We start from the raw sequence: 23923 nt of genomic DNA on the forward strand, positions 1-23923 counted from the left end.
ATATTAAAAAATCATTTTCTAATATAAAGAATTTTTTTTCTTTCTTTTCTAATATTAAAAAATGATTTTTTAACATTAGAAAATGATTTTATAATATTGGAAAATGATTTTTTGATATTAGAAAATAGCTCTTTTTGTCCACTGCAGCTTGCCATTAGTTGATATTTTAGGTGAGTCTCTTGGTTTTAAAATGATCTAGATTTAAAATCATTTTCTTTATAAAATTTATAAGTTGTCTTAATTCGAAGGTTTAATAACATTGTAAAAAAAATATTATAAAAAATACTGATTATTGGATTAATCTTTCTATAAGACTTTTAGAGTTATCTCCCCTGTATTGATTTAGCAGCGCCTAGCAGCACTGTAAACTTCCGGTTGTCTCTTCATGCCGTGTTTATCATCTTCATGATCTTGTCTACCCTTTCTTAGTAAAATGACCTAAGATGTAATCTTGTGCCAGGTAATGAATTCAATCTTACAGCTTCCCTAAGTATTTAATCAACTCTAGAACATTTCATTCATTTTTTATCCCTACAGAAGGCTAAAACAATAACAAGTCCGATAATTTATATTTGTGTTCACATGATGAAATCAGCTAATGCAAAGTATGAACAGACAGGCGAACACTGTGGACTCCACTTACACTGTACATATCAAGTTGGTATACTTTACAACTAGTATGTGCTCAATCAATACATGTATACAAAGTTAAGCATTCAATGATTTATTTTTATATGTGGTTAGGCTTAAATACAAAATGTACCTGACAATGCTCCATGTAAGAGGGGATAGGAGGGTTCCTGATCCTGAAATCCCAGACTTAAAAACGAAATCCTGAGGTCCTGAATTTAAATAAAGTAAATCATGACGTCCAGAAATTTCGAAAAGAAAGGTTTCCCTGATCCCAAAAGGGTCAATCATGAAATCCCGAGCTTAAAAACACCGATCCTGGAGACCCGATAAAGGTTCTATCCCCTCTCAATACTATTATATTAATACTGTCAAAAGAGAAAGAGAGAGGCAAAACAAAAGCAAGTCTTGTGGCCTAATACTTTTAGACACATACCAAACACAAAGGAAACATATAACATGTATAAATGGTCCTTATTTTTCCAGGAAGCAAGTTAACTTGTACCATTGCAAACTTGTACTGGTCACTATAAACAGTCAACTCCTTTCACTGTCAATGACTGAATTCGTACCATTAAAAACATATGTATTGATTTTGAAAATCTTTATAATATAATTAAGATTTTAATAAACATGATAATTGTTATATTAAATTCCTTTGGTTGTGTTTCACAAGACACATCACAATAAATTTCATGCATGATGATGACTTGAAATGTGCAATGCCTGCTGAATACCATATAAAACAGACTTTTGATTTCTTCTAGGTCCTAGAATAAAATATTGTTCGTTTCCCCAATCCCGACCTAAGCTGATAAAATGGTGTGATTCATAAAATTTTATTGTCAAACCTTAAGACAAATATTATTTTATTCATTTCTGTTTTTCAGGCTTGTCGAATTGACTGATATTGCTCGAGCTTTGTAAAAAAAAATATATTTCCCTGCCGTAACCTTCCCACACCTGGCTTGGCAGGGTCAGGATTGGGGAAACAAAGAATATATTAATTTAGGCCTAAATTGGAGAAAGTTTGAATCTTATACACTGATTATCTTAAGACTTAAGGGGTGGGTGAATGATGTTTTTAATGCCTCTATTGTGTAGCAAGATTTTTGCTATTCTTATGGTAAATTTTGTTTTAGGTGAATACAAAAACTAAGCAGACTCAAGATGGCAGGGATTGGAAATAAACTGATGGAATCAAAGATACACCCTACTGGCAGGAACTTACAGGCATTTGGAATGGAGGACTTCAGCTCTCCATCACAGTTTGACACAGGAGGTGGAACAAATTCACGGCTGATGATGACAAGAGATCAAATTGATGAGCGCAGAGCTAGAACACAAGAGAGACTTACATTAGAGGATGTTAGATTTTCAGACATGAGGAAGAAAGTACCTCTAATGGGAAGGGTACCACTCAGTAAAATGATGAATTCTGATCAGGAGGACAAAAGTTTTGAGAAGGTAGTTAACATGTATGAACATGATGAAATCACAGAATATACAGAAACTTTGGGTCTGTGTCATAGAGGAACCATGTAAACTGAGAGAGTTGGGGCCCTACAAACATGTTTAAATGCATCGGATACATTTTGATTCTACAGTGATTTTTTACAAAGATAAATTGCATACAAGTTATGTTTTACTTAGTTAATTAAGATATGTTATAAAAGGAATACCATTGTGTGCTACTTTTAGAGTTTAAAGAGGGTCTAAATTTGAGACATTTACTCAAAATTTTGATTTCTTTGGAATTAATTTTCTATTCTTTGGACAGACTGACATAATGACATACCTAACTTATTCTATTCAAAAGATAAACAAAAGCCGTTTTTTTTTTTTGTAAAACTATTTTGCGTATCATGACATTATGGAGTGTGCCCTTTGTTTGTGTCACAAGTCTATGGAAATAATTGATTTTTGTGGAAATAATTATGTTTATTATATAGGGAATCGATCATTGAAGCATGACTAGAGCAGGCCCCTCTTAGGCAGTCAGTGGGCCCCCACTTATGAAAATTTCGGGATCTCTCATTGTATTTGTTTTTTTTATTGTTGTTTTTTTACAAAGATAAGGCCAGGTGCTAGAATGTGTTTTTTTTTATGAAATGGTCATTTTATAGCTGTATTTAACATGTGATAGGGGTTTGGCTCTTTATATTATTTATCAAGTTTTTGAATAATTTAAGAAGAAAACTATTTTTGTCTTTTAAGCAAAAGTTGGACCATATTGCGTTCATCAGACAAAACTTCAAGCAGTTAGAATGTCAACAATTTGTTCCTGCACCAAATCAACAAAAAATAGAGAAGACAGAGGCATTGAAGTATGTACATGTAATTGGTATAAATGTGCACAAAATTATCATTAATATAATTGAAGTATGTACATGTAATTGGTATAAATGTGCACAAAATTATCATTTATATATTTTCATTAAAATTATGACAAACAACAAATTCTTTCAACAATCTGATAGAAAATACAAAAAAATATGACAAAAGAACCAATGCTTGACCAGATTAAAAATATTTTAATTTTATTTAAATCTGAATTTATTTTATTTTTCAGATGTCACTGTGGAGAAATTTTGAAAAACCATGTTCCAAATGAATTTACACCAGTAGGAAAACGTAACTTTGGAAACCTAATTCCAGCTGGTATGTTTAACATGTATAAGGACTTGTACATTTTTTTTACTACTAAATATAGTAACCTACAGTTTTAATATTAATCTTTTTGAACAAATCTTTATAAACACAGTAAATGGTATTTATAAACACATGAATAGATATTTAGGAACACAGGAATGGAACATTAATGATTATGTATTTAAAACAGTACCAACTATGAATAACTTTTAATCATCCATTGTAATTCATTAAATGGATTTCAAACATACCGGTAATAAGAAATTATTTCTTATTCAAGCCCTCAAACGCAAATAAAGTATTTATGAACAAAAACTCAAACACATATCTATGGGAAACAGGTGGCCTAGACGAGTGCAGCAAAGTTTTATTATCAAATAATTCAACTCTCCTCAAATCACTTTGCCAGCACACTAAGACCACTGCAGCATACATGTCTTACAAACATATCTACAATGAAAAATAATGAAATAGAAAATTTTATATCACAAAACCATATTTTCGTAATGTTCTTTTTAACATCTGCAGAAAAAACATAATGCATTTACAATATTATAAGCTTATACAAAACATGTACACAGGGGGGGGGGGAGGGGGGGGGGAATTTCACTGCACTAAGACTGAGCTTCAAATGGTCAAGTTATGAAAATGTATTTTCAATGTTAACTTTTACCACGAATGACCAGTCCGTGCTATCATACAAAGAACTTTAAACTCTTAACTTTGTTAAGGTGACTTATTGTTATGCTAAAATAATTTAAATATTATTGTAAACATAAACACATGTTCCCAATATAACAACAAACCCATGTGCTATCGATAGTTAATAAATACATATTTTCTAACAAACAAATGGAGTGTTAGTTGCTACATTAAAAAATTCATGACTTTCCAATCTAACATGTCTTGTATCAAAGAAAAAAGCAAATTTTTATAGAAGTTTATAGATATTTAGGTATTTAGTGTATGGGGTGAATGGTTGAGTACCTCATACATTAAAAAAAGGATATTCTGATTTTAACAACCAAAAGCATCACTGAACTATTTCAGTAAAACTGAAAAATAATGCTAAATAAAAAAACATAGATATTGATTATACCATACATGCTTAGAAGATTGTTAATGTCATTTATCATGTTTTACAGATTTAAAGCCTTTTATTAATCCCAACAACCTTGGATCTAAACCTCCTGAAAAGTTCCCTCCCTTGGAATGGAAAGCTGATCAGGCTATAAAAGTAAAAAATACAACGTCTTTTGGCAAAATCAAATTTACTGGTATGGAACAAGTTGGTGGCATGAAACCTGCAAAGGTACTTTAACCAGGAAAATTCAATTCTTAAAAAGAAGTTAAAAAAGATGTGGTATAATTGGTAACATGATAGCAACGCCACATTACTAGGGAACAAAAAAAAACATCTTGGTTCAGTATTTTCAAATGCACTTTTTATCAGTAACTTCAAAACAAAATAAAATATTTGTTATAAACTAAATATTTATATTACCGTACGCATTTTGCCAATATTTTTAAAATGATTGATTCCATGTTTGATCATACAATTTGGCAATAATGACCAGTAACATGCATATGTACAAGATGTAAGCACTTTTTGTATCTGTCAGATACCTATTACCTGTATTCCCATACTTGGAATTTTGCTTAGGACAACAGGTAGGGCAACTTTTTGTTCATGATAATCAAATGGTGCAAGAAAACCTGAAAAAGGTATGTTGCAAAATACATTTTTGATTGGGTTTTCTGAAAAAAAATTTGATTATTGAATGGTATAGCACATGGGTAGGAGGCTACCAACAGTTTCTGTGCAATAACAAAAGACACCATTTCTTAATAAATCCATTGAATATTTGTTCCAGTACTTACGTTTAAAAGATGAAGAACAACCAGATTCAGTTGGCCTGGCTATTAAGCTTATGAAGGACCACTGGAGAATAATGGAGCCAAATACGCCTAGTCTGATTATATCTGTTGTTGGTGGTGCTAAAAACTTCAAGCTGAATGGTAAAATGAGGGAAACATTCCAGTCTGGTCTAATTAAAGTAAGTATAGTGGTCTGTTTGTCAGGGTTTAAGCTATGATTTTGAGGGATTTAGTCACTTTTGTGCAATATGAAAATCAACCTTATTTTGTGTAACAACAAAGGACCAAGGATATATATTAATAGCTTTTCAAATTTTAATAACTTTCTTAAGCTATTCTGGATTTGTACCAAACTTTGACAGAAGCTTGGTTATGGTCAATTTAAAAGGTATAATCTAGAAGGAAAATTCTGTACAAATTTATTTCCTGTTTTTTCCGTATATTACTTATAAATTGACTTATTTTTCTTCCAGTTAACATAACATACAGTCTGCAGTTAAAGTTTTGAAACATTTATTAGATTCATAAACTATCCTGGATTTTTACCAAACTTGAACAGAAGCTTCTTACAACCAAATGATAGCATTTAGAGGAAACATTTTATTATTTTTTTCACAATTTAGGCTGAGCCTGCAACTAACAGCAAAGTAGGCAAGACACTGGGTTCCGTGAAACCCTTACAAATTTTTATTATTTTACAGGCTTCTCAGACTACAAATGCTTGGCTGATAACATCAGGATTCAATATGGGAGTAATGAAGGAAGTAGGATTAGCAGTGAGAGAAGGCCAGTCATTCGAATGGTATAAAGACAGATTTGCCCATGTTCTACGTTGTATTGGAATAGCTCCATGGGGATATGTTAAAAATAGACATGTCTTGACAGATCATAATATTAATGTACAGGTAAATTTTATAGTTGATTTATCACATTTAAAATACACTGTTGATTGATTTATTTTTCGTGGGTACCAATTTTTCGTGGATAAAGGTAAACTTGTATGTTCGTGGATATTTAATTTCGTGGTTTTGCTGAGGTCTGAATACAAAGCCTATAGAAAATTTGTTATTTGTTGAACATTTAATTTCCTGTTTAACCTGTACCCACAAAATCCACGAAAATTGGTATCAAATGAATAAAAATGAATCAACAGTATTCAAAAGGAATATATGTTGTCTGTTATTGAATGTTGACAGTAGAAATAGCTTCAAATTTGAAAAGGAATACATGCATGGATTGCTTGCATTTGCATTGAAGTTTTTTTTCTGATTAGATGATTTTCTCATAGTTATATTTAATCTTAGAATTATGATATTGTTTTAGGAAAACACACAGGGTCAGCCAAAATAGACTAGGTAATGAAAAGAGAGGACATACCTTGTATTTGGGGTATATGAGATATATGTGTGAGGCTTCATATATTTGCTGGTAGCATTCCATGTTTAAAACAAATTTGCTTTAAAATGAAAATACTGCAGCCTTTGTTAACAAAGAAGTTTAAATCTTGCTTATTTTATGTCAGAGCTTAATTAGAAAGAAAAGTCTAATCTTCTTCTTTCAATACTAAATTCTATAACAATGACAATAAGTACAACACTTTATTTTTAGAAAAATGTTTTTATTCAGCTGGTTGAAATGTCTTGAAAAAGAAATGTCCTTTGACGGAAATGTTCTATACAAAAAAGTCCAGACTGAAATGTCTGCCCACGTAATTCTAAAAATACACCTTGTGACCTAAGGGGGTTACCCTCCTGGAGTCCAATCAAAATTTTGCTCGTCTCAATAACCCAAACATGCCTTCATTATTATATGTAGTAGTCCCTTTTTAATAGTGTTACTGAATAGTTCATTTAATGGAAATGGGCCGCCTTTCTACCCATTCAGTATAAAGTAAGTCTTTGAACGTTAATATATTTTATGTTCCTAATTCAATTTTATGTGTTGTTTTATTGAAGTAGGACTAATAAGTCCACTGGTGCAGTGCCAGGCTACTTATGAAAAGTACCTACAAAGATGTGCTTATTGGCATAGAATAAACAGTAGAAAGTAAGAACCTATATTCTGTGTAACAGATTGGGATAGTTACATTGATATCTTGGTGGCACATGAGATGCATCTAGATTTTAGTAAATTCCAGTGTATAGACATTTGACGTGTTGTACATATATAGTATAGTGCATTATTGAATAGCATGGGTGCCTTAAATGGACAGTCCAAATGTATATAAAATGGTGATGGAAAAGATCACTGCACATTTTATAGTGAACTACATAATTAATTACTTTAATGGTACTTGTATACATTCTTCATTTTTTACATTGAGCATGTTGCTGGGATAGAATCCTTAATTTACAATTGGATGTGACAATCAGGTATTGTGAGTTTTAGCTTGGTCGTCAGTATGCCAGGCAGTGTTGATATCCTTTATACCAGTATCTTTAAGTTGAACAATTGAGTTATAGGCAAAAATAATTATACTGATTTGTGCACCGAACATTTCTTACTTTAAATTGTTTCCTGCACATCGCACACAGTTGCTTACTATAATTGTTACTAAACCATATAACACTAAAAAAATAGTGGTACTCCAGATAATGGAGGGAAGAATAAAGAAGAAATATCTTGATTAGACTTCTTCAAATTTATCTGGTTCACGACTTTTAAAAAATCATTAACATACACATGCAAAATAATGAATAAAGGCAAACCACAACTCATATAAAATTCCTTTATTTTTCAAACTTCCCTTGGTTTGTAAGAGTATCCTTTTTTTTGACGAATTGGACACATCAAGGATGTGTTTCTAAGAATATCTGAGTTGTGGTGTGCCTTGAACAGGGGCAAATCCAAGATGTAGTTTTAAAAAAAACATAAAAAATACTTAAATTAGTTAAAATTGTGCAAAAAATTTTCACATTTTTCACCTTTGTATTAATAATAATGACACTGCTTTTTAGTGTATTAAGTCTTTTATTCTAATAATATAAAACAAATGAATAATTTCCATTATTAATTTTTGTTTGTTAAATTGATTTCTAGATGTTTTGTAACATAATTATCTCAGAATTATACTACTAATACAGATATATTTTCACTATTGTTCAGCATATTTTTTGAATTGGTATTTGATATTATTCCTCTAACTGTGGATTCATTAGCATTTGTGGATTGACAGTTTTCATTGATAATGTGCATGTGGGTATATAAACAAACTAGGTAAACCAAGAACTAAAATGTTCAACAAAGTATTATTTGTATGCCCCACCTACAATAGTAGAGGGGCATTATGTTTTCTGGTCTGTGCGTTTGTCTGTGCGTCCGTCTTTCCCACTTCAGGTTAAAGTTTTTGGTCAAGGTAGTTTTTGATGAAGCTGAAGTCCAATCAACTTGAAACTTAGTACACATGTTCCTCATGATAAGATCTTTCTAATTTTAAAGACAAATTAGACTTTTGATCACAATTTCACGGTCCACTGAACATAGAAAATGAACGTGCACGTTTCAGGTTAAAGTTTTTGGTCAAGGTAGTTTTTGATGAAATTGAAGTCCAATCAACTTGTAACTTAGTACACATGTTCCCTGTGGTATGGTCTTTCTAATTTTAATGCCAAATTAGATTTTTTACCCAATTTCACGGTCCATTGAACATGGAAAATGGTAGTGCGAGTAGGGCATCCATGTACTTCGGACACATTCTTATTTTTATGCCCCACCTACGATAGTAGAGGGGCATTATGTTTTCTGGTCTGTGCGTCCGTTCGTCCGTCCGTCCGTCCATTCGTTCGTCCGTTCGTTCGTTCGTCCGTCTGTCCCGCTTCAGGTTAAAGTTTTTGGTCGAGGTAGTTTTTGATGAAGTTGAAGTCCAATCGACTTCAAACTTGGTACACATGTTCCCTATGATATAATCTTTCTAATTTTAATGCCAAATTTAGAGATTTTACCCCAGTTTCACGGTCCACTGAACATAGAAAATGATAGTGTGAGTGGGGCATTCGTGTACTGAGGACACATTCTTGTTATAAGCTGTCATGGACTCTTTGATAAATCTATGAAATCAAATATTCACAAAAGTTCTATTTTTTCTCAATCCACGAAAAAAATCGGTTCTAAAGAAGAACGAATAAAATTTCTGTCAGAAATACTTTATTTTTCAGTTTTCCATAACTGAGGGTTTAAAATTGAGGGTTTGTAAGAAGTAACAAAACAAAAGTTTAAATATGATGCTATTATAATAATTCATGTAGTCAAATATTTAAGACAAACACAAACAGGACTTGCCAATATTCTAAGTAAAAATAGCCACTTTAACAGATCTAAGAGGGGAAATCAATAGTCTCTAAAATTTCTAAATGATACATATGTTTATTACTAGGACAATCAGGTGAAAGTCAAAATGGTAAGATAATTTCTCTTATGGTTTTGGCATGTTGTTTTCAATTTTTAGCATGAATAAACTCATATAGATACCAGGACTAAATTTAGTATAGACGCCAGACGCTCGTTTCGTCTACAAAAGGAGATATTTCTCATATCACAGCCATGAGTGTGATACAAAAGGTGATACACAAAATTGTATCCTGAGACGATATTGCAACATTTTCATTTGCTATTTGTAAGGTCATTGATCAATTTTTAAATTAAATTACTCAAGTTGATATTAAGTTATATCCCATTATCATTTAGTAGTATGACACCTATAACAAAATTGAGAATGGAAATAGGGAATGTGTCAAAGAGACAACAACCCAACCAAAGAGAAGAAACATCACAAGACCACCAATGAGTATTCAACACAGTAAGAAAATCCCTCACCCTCTAGCATTCTTCAGCTCAAAATTTTTAGTAAATTCTATACAATGTTATAATATGATCATGACATGGTTTCCATTATTATATGCCCATGTAGAATTTGTCTCCTATTAACATCTTATATCAAATCTTGTCACAGAAAGCTCATTTAATAGTAGCTTGTGGTCATTGGTAGGATTTTGCTTTAGAAGGATATTAAAGTTGTTTTTTTCTTCTTGCTTCTATTGCATATTTGATAGTTGCTTCAAAAATTCAAATAATTTTTTTAAGTTTACAAAAATAAAAACGAAAGATTATTATATTAGTTAATTTCTTGGAGAATACATTGTAGCTTAGAAGTTATTATTTTGATTTTCTGTTATCATATTTGAATTTGAAAATAGTGAATAAGAAATTAACATACAGTTGTCCTTTTACATTACTACATTTGTACTTTTTTTCCTGTGTTCAAATTTACATAAATTAGCTATTATTGATGAACAAATACTATTTTAAAAGTATACATCTCTGGCTTGATAGTAAATGCCAATCCAAGAAAAGAACTTTGGTTCCACATGGACTGTGTCATTAACCAAGATTTGTGACAGCCATAGTCAATTGTTGGTTGAATGATATAAGTAAATTGAATATGAAATGATCCCTAAAATACTTTGGGGGAATTATTGATATTTTTAAATGACAGTAATAAAATTTTGAAAAGGTACATTTTAATAGATCAGATGAATTAACATTGATAAAAATCAGTAATATCTGCAATTGAAAACTGGCAATCTTAGTCAGTTAAGATTTGGACCAAACAGTGACCCCCTAACAAAAGTTATGCTGACAGGCTAGTCACGACAGTAGGTGAATAACTTATACCTATATGCCTTCAAGGCCCCTTATTACATATGTGTTGTAACTTATATGTTTCAGGGAAAGTTTGATAAAATAGCTGAATACAAAACCAGTAATGTTATAGAACATGCAAAACCAGTGCCGCTGAATTCAGATCATACACATTTCATCTTTGTTGATGATGGATACAGAAACTTGTACAGGGGTGTGGCTAAATTTAGAGCTAGATTTGAAAAGAAACTGTCTGATCCAATAGAACATGGTAAGAATAAATGTTGAATGTTGTCAGTTTGGGATTTGTGATATGATTGCCAAAGAGGAACCCATTACAGTACAATGTAAAAAAAATACTGGTCACTGTATAGTCTTCAACAATGAGCAAAACTGATGCTGTACAGTTATAGATAAAAGGCTATGGATGACATGTTTAGGGTGATATCTATTTTATGGCTTATAACAAAACTGTTCAGTTTGGAAAAAACTTTACACCAAACAACCTTATGTTTAAAGCCCCCACATTTTGTATGTGCCTGTCCTAAGTCAGGAGCCTGTAATTCAATGATTATTTGTTGTTGCTGTGTATCATATTCATAACATACCTTATTTTTGTGATATAATTTGACATGCTGCAATTATTCATCAATGACTGTGGACTTTAAAGAAAAAGCAAACAAAGCTTACAGTTAACAGTTTTACAATAAATAAATTATTTGTGATCTTTCTTAATCTAAATGGTACAGACATTTTCTTGTGAAGACTGTTGAATTTTTTGCCTATGCTTTGTATTTTTTCAACAGGAGGAGAGGGGATACCAGTTGTATTGATTGTAGTAGAAGGAGGTCGGGATGCTATAGAGGATGCTAAAACCTCTCTGGGACAACATATTCCTGTTATCTTGTGTGAGGGTACTGGTAGAGCTGCTGACATACTGGTGTATGCTTACACCAATCCAGAAAGGGGGTAAATAAATCTCTCATTAGGGACGACATCAAAAGTTCAATGTAGGATAAAAAACTTAATTCACATAGTTTTTTCGCTGACCCCCCTACCCCCTTCTTAACTTAATTTGGGAAAAATTGATTTACCTATATGGATATATGTAAAATCGATTTTAGATTAACAAAACTTGCAGCAATGTTGACCCCCCACCCCCAAACTATTCGATTTAAGTTTTTTATCCTACATCGATCTTTTGATGTCGTCCCTTATCTTGTTAGGGTTCTAAACATGCAATCTGATGTACAGTAGTTGTCTTTTGTTTATGTAATTTATACGTGTTTCTCGTTTCTCGTTTTTTTATATAGATTAGACCGTTGGTTTTCCCGTTTGAATGGTTTTACACTAGTAATTTTGGGGCCCTTTATAGCTTGTTGTTCAGTGTGAGCCAAGGCTCCGTGTTGAAGGCCGTACATTGACCTATAATGGTTGACTTTTTTTAAATTGTTATTTGGATTGAGAGTTGTCTAATTGGCACTCACACCACATCTTTCTATATCTATATGCATGGAATTCTTGCCTCTAAACCTGACGCAATCGTCATTCAATGGATTATATTTGTATTTTGTACAAGCTTGTTATTTAATTCCTTAAGCCAATACTACAGCAACATTTAGGTTAAGAAGGCAACAACAATTTCCTCATCTTTGATAGAAAATATGTTAATAAGTTTATGTTATAAAAAATAACACTTATTTTGTATTAAAGAACAAGAGTCTACAAAAATCTATTGGAAAACACGTTTTTTTTGTCAAAATTCTTTAACTTTGTGATGCATACTACCGGTAAGTGTACAAATAAAAGTACAGTTAACTCTCGTTGTCTCGTACTTGGTTGACTCGAAATTTCGGATGAGTTGAAGTTTTCACATGGTCCCGAAATTGTTCCATATAAATGTATGTAATTTGACTCCTGATGAGTCAAAATTGGATGAGTCGAAATTTTGCTTGAGTCGACCTAAATTTACGGTCCCAAGGTTAACAAAAGCATTCAAAATTCATTATTTACCTCGAAACTAATACAAAAATGTCAAAACATGACCTCCAGGATTTAAATGGATTGAAGAGTTAATCTGACAATACACGTGTAATTAAATTTCTGTTCACTGACTACTGTAATTGATTTATGACATGCTATTTCCACGAGTGTTTACCTGAGATTATCTTTTATAGTATTTTCATAAATAATTAGTGATACTTTGTTAATGTTCATGACAAAGTATTTAAAATGTTTACAAAACAATTAATCGTGATTTACACTAATGAGCATGGGTGTGTATAAAGTAAGGATTAAAACTTCCGTTGATGATCACCTAAAAACTACTCAATCAGCGTCTTTTATCTTGTTGTATTTTCTATTGAAAAGAAAGAGTGAGATGAAACAAAATGAAGAGAAATCAAAATTTTCTAAAATCTCTTGTATCAAGAATAAACAATTTTGTCAACTTTTAACGACCTAAATAACTCTCAAGATCGATTGGAAATTACCAGGGTTGGCAAAGTATTACCCACCTGGGAAAACCCGGGCGGGAATTCCTGGGTTTTCCCGGGTTGGGCAATACTCCCAGAAATGGGTAATACTGGGCAATACTGGGCAATAAGACTTTTTAAGCTTATTTTAACACAAAATAGTAAAGTCTTGTTGCAATTTCATAGTATTATGGCTAAATATATACATTTTATACAGATAACCATTGAGAGTCATGTTTCTAGAAGATTGAAAATTCAATTTCATTCTTTTCTCCACTACTTCTATGTAGGCAGTATACAAAATTTGAATATTTTAGGATTATTAATACCTTGTTAATTTCCATGTATTGTTTCAACTATCCAAAATTGAAAAACAATGCATTTTATAGCAGTGTTTATGTGAATTATAAATTTAAATGTCTATGCAATCATATTGCTAAATAAACACCCTACAGGGTCAAGTCATTAACCCTTACAGAAATGAAAAGGCTGAATATTGTTATATAAACATATCAATGTCCTAATCTGAATAATTACTTATTAATTAGTGATGTACAGTGTACATATAAATTATGCAAAAGTAATTTTTCTTACATTTTCAACTTAATTCTTAATGTACATGTAAGATATATACATTTGAAAAATGAATTCTTTGAATTTATGTTAACAGTTTGACCAATCTAGACGAGAGGGTGATTTAATAGACTTTCAGAAGAGAATTATTGATAAAGGCCTTTTCCATTAATATTTGTGTAATGTGTGCCTACATGTTTACTTGTCTCATAGTTACAAGGATAGTACTTTTTCAAAATGTATATATACACTTGTATTATCACTCTCAAACAAGTAAACTAATTTATAAATCAAAATGTGTTTATAAATATATATACTAGTATCTTAAATGTATTGCAATTGAGTTTGATCACTGAATCCTCTTAAAAATTCAGGCCAGTATTTTATATTACCCAGTATTGCCCAGTATTACCCAGTAAAACCCAGTAAAACCCGGGTTTTCCCAGTATTTCCCACTGGGCTGGGCAATACTCATAAAACCCTTTCCATATTCATCTGGATTTATTTTAGCTTTACCAAGCTAAGCAAGAGTTGTGTCCCTTGGTCTGTCAAACTTCCGGTTTTTGTTTGAGTCGATCTACGTGTATCTCCAAATAATTCTCTGGTCCTACTGACTTCGAGATAACGAGAGTCTACTGTACATTAACTAAAAATAATTGGAACTTATAAAAACAACCAAATTGCATGAAGTACAAGTTATCTTAATAAAATACAACATCTTGATTCCAGATTGAAAAAAAATATAATTTTGAATCAAAATTCTAACAATTGGGCTCAATTTGATCGTAGATTTCAAATTATGACATCATTTAGAAACTAGTCATAGATCTGAATTCAACATATATATTATTTATTGTTATGTTTTAATCAGGACCAAGATTCGTAAGTTGATAAAGAAGGCGTACTTTGAATTGAAGCCGGCAGACAAGGATGATCCTAAAGCTAAACAGAAGGCTGAGGATGGGATCAACAATGTGTTTGAAAGTGTCAAAAGTTGTATTGCAAAGAAAGATATGGTAAGACTTTGGTCTTTTCTCTGTTCTTTTTTCTAAAAGAAACATAACTTACTCTTAAATCTGTGTTTCCTGGTGACCTAGATTTTTTATGCCCCACCTACGATAGTAGAGGGATATTATGTTTTCTGGTCTGTGTGTCCGTCCGTTCGTCCGTCTGTCCCGCTTTAGGTTATAGTTTTTGATGAAATTGGAGTACGATCAACTTGAAACTTAGTACACATATTCCTTAATTCATACGTGTACCATGGACACATTCTTGTTTCTACTTTATATTGTCAAAATGCTGTTTCATTAGTATTACCCAACATAATAAAAGACCATTTGTATTATGTATTAACTTTAATCACACCAAGTTGTTTATAGTCTCTGTTTTATACCATCCTTTTCTACATAAGAAAATCAGGAATATGACAGTTATCCATTGGCTTGATGTGTTTTTCAATTTGACTATGGACTTTTCGTATAGAATTTTCCTCAGAGTTTGTTATTTTAAGTTAAATTTTACTTTTTATATAACTCTGATGGCAATTTGTTATTATCTCTTTAAATATATTCCCTGATTGTGACTATAGTGGTTTATGGGAAATGTTCTTATTCTTGGATAGAAATGGCTGAAATGGCAAAATCTAGAGAATGTATGTGTCCTAAACTAATTATTTGATTGTGTTTTGGAGTAGATCGTTGGTTTAAAACATGTTAAAAATCAAATTACTAGTTGTCAGACATATAAATATTTGACTTATTTGCATATTAGTTTGTAAGAGTGCATTATTTTATTTCAGATCAGTATATTTCATATCAACAAACACGAAGAACTTGATAATGAAATTCTGAAGATTTTACTGAAAGGTATTTATTTTCTACATTTGATAAATGAATTGACTAATTTAATGGATGAATACATCCCAAAAACGTGCATAAAGTATATAAAAAGAATATTGGGTATGATTGCCAATTAGGCAACTCTCCATAAGAGACCAAATGATATAGAAAGTAACAACTATATGTCACTCTGCAGCCTTCAACAATGAGCTAAGCTTGTACCACATAGTCAATTTTAGTTGCTGTTTATTATGCTACATAAGGATGACAAAGGGCCATATACTGTTAGTCAATACACTAATGTCATCTTATTATTGTGATTTCAAGTTAAATATATATATATAAATATGGTGATTTCTTGCAATGTCTGGGATATGAATAAAAACAGAGTTTTGCCTCAGATAATACTCAAATCATTTTAAGACCAGTCTACTGTAGAAAGAAACTAAAAATTTTGAATAACTGGATATTTCATTTACTATGAAACATATGTGATTTGTAAAGAGAAAGTATCTAGAATGAAATTTTATTCATTGATATAAGCAGATGTGATATGAGTGCCATTGAAGTCACAAAAAACAAACAAAAACAAGTCTTGGTGAACATTCATCAATTCTGTTATGTTACATCTGTCTATAGCAATCTTGCACCATTAAAATTCTATTACAGCTAAAGCTGGTGAAGTAACAGAAAAACAGAGACTGGAAAGATTAAAACTGGCACTCAAATGGGACAGGGCTGACATTGCACAGGAAGAAATATTCAGAGAAGATGCTTTGTGGAGTAGAGGTTTGTTAAACATGTTTAGAGAACAATTGACTATTGGAAAAGTATTCAAAAATATTGACCAACTCATTTGTGAATGGATGCTAGACAAATATGCTAATATAACTCCACCATAGAATTTTCACATCTACTCAAAGATAAATTTCCTCAGCAAATCCATCATAGAAATAACATGTTGTTGTGGTATTACTCGATTTATTTCACTTGACTGGGCGGAGTTTAACCGGTTCGCTCATAATAAACCAGTCCATCTATAGATAGGTGTTTTAGAATAAACTCATCAATGAAGTGTACAGTCATTCTTTTGTAAATTCCTTTGATGACATTGATAGGTGATTAGAAATCAGTTAAAATTATAACGGCAATTATCCTTTTCACCAACAACTTCAAATTAAAACGAAAGCTCCGCCCGATCAGTTGAAATAACATTGGTAATATGAGTGTCCATTCTGACAAGTAAAAAGTAAAATCACAAAAATACTGAACTTAGAGGAAAATCAATTCGGAAAGTCCATAACCACATGGCAAAATAAAATAACAAAACGCATCAAAAACGAATGGACAAGAACTGTCATATTGCTGACTTGGTACAGGCATTTTCAAATGTAGAAAATGGTGGATTAAACCTGGTTTTATAGCGTTAAGTGTACTTGTAGAAATGTCAAGAAAAGAATAAAAGTGGACAAAATAGGAAAAAATCGAAAACTATTCTCACTTATTTCATTTTTACTAATAAAACATCATCACAATCATCATGACTTTCTTTAAATTCACTTGATATTTAGGAACCTCATATGTTTCCTTTCAAACTATTAACAATTAAACTATTAGAAAATACATTTTTGTACTTATATTTATGATTATATAACATTGTGTAGACATTATTGATGATGCTTTGGACTCAGCAATGCTCAGTGCCATTGTCAGATTTTATGTAAATATTTTGTAGGAAGTTTTGATGAGGCTATGCAGACTGCCATACTAACTGATAATGTAAAGTTCGTACAGATTATTTTGAATCAAGGAGTTGTAATGAGAGAATACCTTACGACGAATAGATTGTTGGAACTTTATGACTTGGTAATATTTTATTCTGATTATAAAAACAATTTTGTTAATTTTAAGGTGGCTGAGTGGTCTAAGTCGTTACTGCTGTAATCACTAGCCATTCAACACTGAGGTTGTGAGTTTAAACCACGCTCATAGAGGTGCACTCAACTTCAATCTTAATTGACTAGGATTGTTAGTTTGCCTATCGAAGGTCGTAGTTTTTTCCGGGCACTCTTGCTTCCTCTACCAATAAAAACTGGCCACCATGTAATAGCATAAATGCGGTGCTTAAAAGAGGCGTTTAAACACTAAAAATCAAAAATCAAATTGTTAATTTAACAGGAAATGAGTTAGGAATGAAAATTCACATGAACTCTGAAAAAGATATCCATAGAATACTTTTTTGGCATATGCCTTTTTGTTTGTGTTTGAAATATTAATATGTGATTATATACAGTTTGTCTGTTTGTTGTTCTCCCAACAAATGTTTTTGTTCCTTTTTTATCCAATACTACTGAACAGAAAAGTCTTGTGTATTTTTTGTCAGACAACTATATAGCTACATCCTGTTTGGTGATTCTGTCTACAAATATTGAATGGGATATAACTGGCAATAAATTTGTCCTAAAAATTTGATGACTATTATCTACAAAAAATATCTTAACCTAAATTTGGATTATAGCTATTTTCCTAATGCCTTAGAGTAAACCCTGGCTCTGTTGGATAAACGCTAATTCAAGCATTGTTATTAATATTGATATCTTCAAGCTATATATATAGACATAGTTAAGTCTGTATATATATATATTACATTTAAATTTGATTGGACGTTATCCCAATTACAATTGGACAATTTACAAAACAAATCAAGCAAACTTATCATAGTCTTGCTTTACATGCATTAGGAAATTAGCTGTAACCTAATGACAAAATCTTTCATATGGTACTTTAATAAATAGTTTTCTTTTTAAATGTTTGTAGTAATATATAGTTAGTAAACATTTGTAATTTTATTGTTTTTTAGGCATTGAAAGAAATAGATATAAAAAATATGCCTTTAAAAAAAGTTATTTCTAAACTTGGCATGGAGGAGCCTAAGGGTATGACTGTGAAGAAATTGTCAGCCATTATGGTTACTTTGATGGACAAGTTTGGTTATGACTTATATGAAAAAGATATGGAAGCTAATGAGGACGAGGAAAATGAGTATGAACCTGGACAATTTAAATATCCATACAAACAATTGCTCATCTGGTCAACACTGCTGCTTAGGTAAGGTTTTATAGATTTATATATAAACATCCAAATAGTTTTGCCAATACATGTGTCCAGTAAAACAATCTTTTTCAGGTGTAGAAAATCCTAAGTAAAAGTATCACCATTTTATTTTAACTTAGAATTTGAATTTTACTATTTGAATAACATACAGATGGAACAAATCTTTAAGTAAGCAGATTTTTATTCATCTTTCAATTGTTTTCATTTGAAAAAATGGAAACATTGAATCAAGGAACTGAGTTAAAGTCCTAAGATATATGCCACTAGGTGATAAGCAAGCAGCAATATGAATCAGTCTTAAGGACTAATGTCTTTTCCAACCCCAAAAAATGCAAAGGCTGATAATTAACAGACTCATGTCAGAATGAGTAGAGTTTTGTTTGTTTTAGGTTATTTTTGCAGTGAATGTCAGAGATATTTCATAGGTTTTGTATTATTTTCAGACAGCAGATGGCCAATTTTGCATTAAAGATGGGAGGTGAACCAGTGACAAGTACAGTAGCAGCTTCCAGAATACATTTCTCCTTAGCCAAATATATACACAGAAATGAGTTGTCTGTCAAAAATAAAGTCTTAGCATATAAAGAGTGAGTAGATAGAAGTCCTATTCTTTACATTTTCTAATTGACATGGAAAATAGAACAATGTCAGTAAGGGTATATAAAATCATTTTTTTTTTAAATTATACATTTTTATACCCTGCCTGTCTTTTTTTTTTTATGCTCCACCTAAGATAATTATGCCCCACCTACAATAGTCTGTTCCTCCATTCGTTAATGTTCATACAAACCAAACAAGCCAAACAAAGTCTTACTCTACAAGCATTACGAAATTAGCTCTAATGTGATCATCTCATGAAAATTTAACACTTCACTTTTTAACAACAAAATATATACCAAAACAGATTTATCAATTATTGTCTTGTCTCTGTAAGTTTTGCTTTACTCTGTTTCACTTAGCACACAAGTTAACAATTCTCATATTTTTATTTTCTTGCAGAGAGTTTGATGAATTAGCATCAGACGTGCTAGACGAATGTCATTCTAGAGATCCTATTAAAGCAATGATGATTGCTGAGAGGAGGTCCCCTACATGGAGTAATATGACAAGTATGCAGATGGCCGCCTCTGCTGATAATCAGGTAAGAGAAATAACTATGTCGTTAGCAAGTACAACCTTGGATAATCATGTAGTCAAAGTTCTATACTGATGGGGTGTGTTAATATAAACATTACATTAATAATTCTTTTTTTTGTACATGACCAAACTACTCAACACAGATTGAGTTCCAACTTAGCATCTTTCATATATATGGGGTTTTATATTTATGCCATTTTAATGGGAATGTGGAATGTGACAAAATTTCTATTGTTAACAAATTATTAATTGCAAACTGGATCCCAATGATCCTAAGAATGTTTAATTTTTCTCACATATATGCATCCAAAACATGTTCTTACAATGTACTTTAGGTTGATTTCCAGTTCAAAAACCCTTTAGATGTATAAATTATTTCTAAAATTATTTAAATGCATACAAAAGTTAAAAAGAGTCGACAGAGACCAAAAAGACATTCAAACTGAAACAAACTGGCAATGCCATGGCAAAACAAAAAGAAAAAGACCAGGAGACAAACTGGCAATGCCATGGCAAAACAAAAAGAAAAAGACCAGGAGACAAACAAGAGTACACAAAATAACAACATAGAAAAATATAGACTGAGCAACACAAACCCCACCAAAAACCAGGGGTGATCTCAAGTGCTCAGGAAAGGTCAGCAGATTCTGCTCCACATGTGACACCTGGGGTTGAAGTCATAAAACTTTGCTTAGTGCTCGGAGCACAAAAATTATGCTCTAAACACAATTACAGTATTTTGATTGGTTGATTCTTGATTCTGAGTACAAAAATCGTGCTCGAATGTTTTATGACCACAAGTCCTGTTATGTTGCTCAAGTCAGTACAAACTAGTCATAGAGACTAATTTGGTAGGTCATGAGAACATAGCAAATGACTTCATAAAGATTTATCAATGACTAGTGCTATAGAATTTACCCAATCTGGACCAAATTCAGACAATCAACAAATTAGAGTTTATATAAAAAAATTATGTTACAGCTACCATTTTACTTATAAGCATGTTAAGCCAAACATTACTTCAGTAGTGCCTATTAATTTTGTACCGTTATGTTATTGTGTCAAAGTCATTGACTCCACATGACATTTATTCATGTGCCTCTAAGGTTGCAAAGTTTCATTGAGACAATTTACATTATTTCTTTCTTAAAATTTTTTATTCTAATTTTTCAGACTTTTTTGGCATCAGTTGTTTGCCAGAATTCTATCAGTTCAACATGGAAGAGGGGAATAGGGTCATCCTGGCAAAAGGTAATTCTAAACATGTTTAAACGGATTTTTGTGACAAAAATGTCGGTTATTGATTTGGGGATGTACGGCGGGCAGTCGGGCGGTCGGGCGGGCGGCAATCAAATGTTGTCCGTGCATTTATTCATGAACCGTTCAGCCAAAGCTTTTAAAATTTTAATATGTTGTTACTGACAACTAAATGAAGGTCAAGTTCAATAATGGCGATTTTGACCGTTCAGGAGTTATGGTTCTTGAAAGATTGAAAAATGGAGTTTTCAGTCGTGTCCGTGCATTTACGCATGAACTGTTCTACCAAAGCTTCCCAAATTTTAATATGTTGTTACTGATGACAAAATGGAGGTCAAGTTCAATAATGACGATTTTGACCTTTACCGTTCAGGAGTTATGGTTCTTGAAAGATTGAAAAATGGAGTTTCCAGTTGTGTCCATGCATTTACGCATGAACTGTTCTACCAAAGCTTCCCAAATTTTAATATGTTGTAACTGATGACAAAATAGAGGTCAAGTTAAATAATGACGATTTTGACTTTCACCGTTCAGGAGTTATGGTTCTTGAAAGATTGAAAAATGGCGTTTCCAGTCGTGTCCGTGCAGTTTCTCATGAACCATTCAACCAAAGCTTTTGAAATTTTTATATGTTGTTACTGATGACAAAATAGAGGTCAAGTTCAATAATGACGATTTTGACTTTTACCGTTCAGGAGTTATGGTTCTTGAAAGATTGTAAAATGGCGTTTCCATTCACGTTGCTGCATTTACTCATGAACCATTCAATCTAAGCTTTTCAAATTTTAATATGTTGATACTGATGACAAAATGGAGGTCAAATTTGATATTGACGATTTTCATTTTCACCATTCATCAGTAATGGTTCTTGTGATATTGCCAGGACACAAATAAATGTTAATAAATCCGGTTTGCTGTCGTTGTGACAGCCTCTTGTTTGAAATTGACTTACAATTTTTTTATGAATCCTTAATGCAATCATCCAAAGAACATGATACATTACATTATATACAGAAAATGTATAATAATTTCTGTGCTCTATTGCTACTATCCACATGAATTATGTCACCAATCCTTAACCACTGGCAAAAATTGGTAATCTTATAAATGTGATAGCAGATATTTGATGAAGGAAAATCACTTGTGAATTTTTTAATGCAAAATAGCCTTATTTCGTCTCATCTTTTTGCATTGAAGTCTGTACTTTAACCTATAATATTAACTTTTACAAATTGTTATTTGGATGGAGAGTTGTCTCATTGGCTTTCATACCACATCTTCTTATATCTATGGCAATAATTTCTGAATTAACAGTATCTAAATGTAAAGGGTAACTTATGATTAATGCGCTTATTTTACTACCGTGCAAAAAATTTATCTATTGAAATTACAGAATAAACAAACCCAGTAAATACGAAAATTTACTGTATCTTTCTATGTTTAAGTATTTTTTATTAGGTTTTTAATGTGATCATTTATCAATTATACAGGTATTTCTGGTGAGTTTGTTCCCCTTCCTGGCAGCAACACCACTTCTGGATATAGACAAACTTGGAGACAACAAGATGTCACCTACTTATAAGTTCCTGACGTTTCTTACTTCACCAATAGCAAAGTTTACTTACCACTCCGTAAGTTTATGTAATTACATGAAATAAACCCAGTATTTTTTTTTTATTATTTAAACGCAATATTTATCAAAACTCAATTTATAGGTTTAATTTACTACTAAACATTTATTGCAAGTGTCAAAAATAGTGGATATTTGTTATAATATTTTCACTACATATAAGAATTTTGAGAAACATCCTTTTATTTTTTTCCAGACATAATGTTATATACAGGTACCACCTCAAATGTTCATTTAATTTTAAAATATTTTTAATTGGTATTTCAGATGAAGTATGTGCAGTTATTGATTAACTTAGAAATTTTTGTATATGTTTTTCAGTTGATGTATTTGAAGTTTCTGGTGGGATTTACCTTTTTTTTATCAATTGGTTTTCAGTTTATGTTATTTTAATGTTATCTATTCTATTTACAACTATTTTGTATTTGTGTTTCAGTTTATAAATTTTGATGTTGGAGATGTTATTAACATATTTTTTGTATTTTTTTTTTATGTTAAGTTCCTTTGTTTGAGATGTAATTTACATATTTTGTATTATTTTTATGGAATGTTGTATGAGTTGTTATTTACATATTTTATATTTGTTTTTCAGCTGATGTATTTGGTATTTCTGGTGCTATTTACATATTTTGTATTAGTGGAGTTTCGGACAGCTTATGTCACACCTATAGAAGTTGTGTGTATTATTTGGATATTTACATTCATAATAGACAATGTATATACTGTAAGTAGCTTCAAATAAAAAATGTTGACTTCAAAAATATCTTAATGAACTGTTAAACAAGAAATAATCTGGTTAACTATCTGACAAAAAGATAAAACGTCTAATAATTGACAATAGAGGACAGATAACAGATACACCTAGATTTATTTAAGATGTGAAAAACAGAGGGTTTCAACTTGTAACTTATGTCGTTTTGGGTAAACTTTGAATGATAAAACTAATACATTTCATGTAACCATCATTGTTTTTTATAGATGAAGTTAATTGTAATTTTGAAATATTTTTTATACATAATTGAAAAAAAATACCTATATGGTCCAATTACTCATATGACCTTCCCGTTAATAACCAAACAAGTATATATTCATATGGTCCAACC

General features: G+C 31.4%; 1 protein-coding gene across 1 annotated transcript in view; it reads left to right on the forward strand.

Moving 5' to 3' along the window:
• The first annotated feature begins 355 nt into the window (after positions 1–355).
• LOC143075631 (transient receptor potential cation channel subfamily M member 8-like) overlaps positions 356–23923 on the forward strand; it is a 40867-nt gene continuing 17299 nt past the window's right edge. Inside the window, exons 1-19 of the mRNA XM_076251119.1 lie at positions 356–460; positions 1773–2097; positions 2848–2957; positions 3203–3291; positions 4428–4594; positions 5157–5339; positions 5862–6065; positions 10885–11068; positions 11604–11766; positions 14716–14860; positions 15643–15709; positions 16352–16471; positions 17418–17548; positions 18543–18790; positions 19240–19383; positions 19796–19937; positions 21107–21184; positions 22681–22821; positions 23413–23544. Coding sequence (XP_076107234.1) covers positions 1801–2097; positions 2848–2957; positions 3203–3291; positions 4428–4594; positions 5157–5339; positions 5862–6065; positions 10885–11068; positions 11604–11766; positions 14716–14860; positions 15643–15709; positions 16352–16471; positions 17418–17548; positions 18543–18790; positions 19240–19383; positions 19796–19937; positions 21107–21184; positions 22681–22821; positions 23413–23544 — 2745 coding nt within the window. The 5' untranslated portion in view covers positions 356–460; positions 1773–1800. The remainder of the gene's footprint in view (positions 461–1772; positions 2098–2847; positions 2958–3202; positions 3292–4427; positions 4595–5156; positions 5340–5861; positions 6066–10884; positions 11069–11603; positions 11767–14715; positions 14861–15642; positions 15710–16351; positions 16472–17417; positions 17549–18542; positions 18791–19239; positions 19384–19795; positions 19938–21106; positions 21185–22680; positions 22822–23412; positions 23545–23923) is intronic.

The sequence above is a fragment of the Mytilus galloprovincialis genome, chromosome 5 (assembly GCF_965363235.1).
Source record: "Mytilus galloprovincialis chromosome 5, xbMytGall1.hap1.1, whole genome shotgun sequence".
NCBI classification, from domain to species: Eukaryota; Metazoa; Mollusca; class Bivalvia; order Mytilida; family Mytilidae; genus Mytilus; species Mytilus galloprovincialis.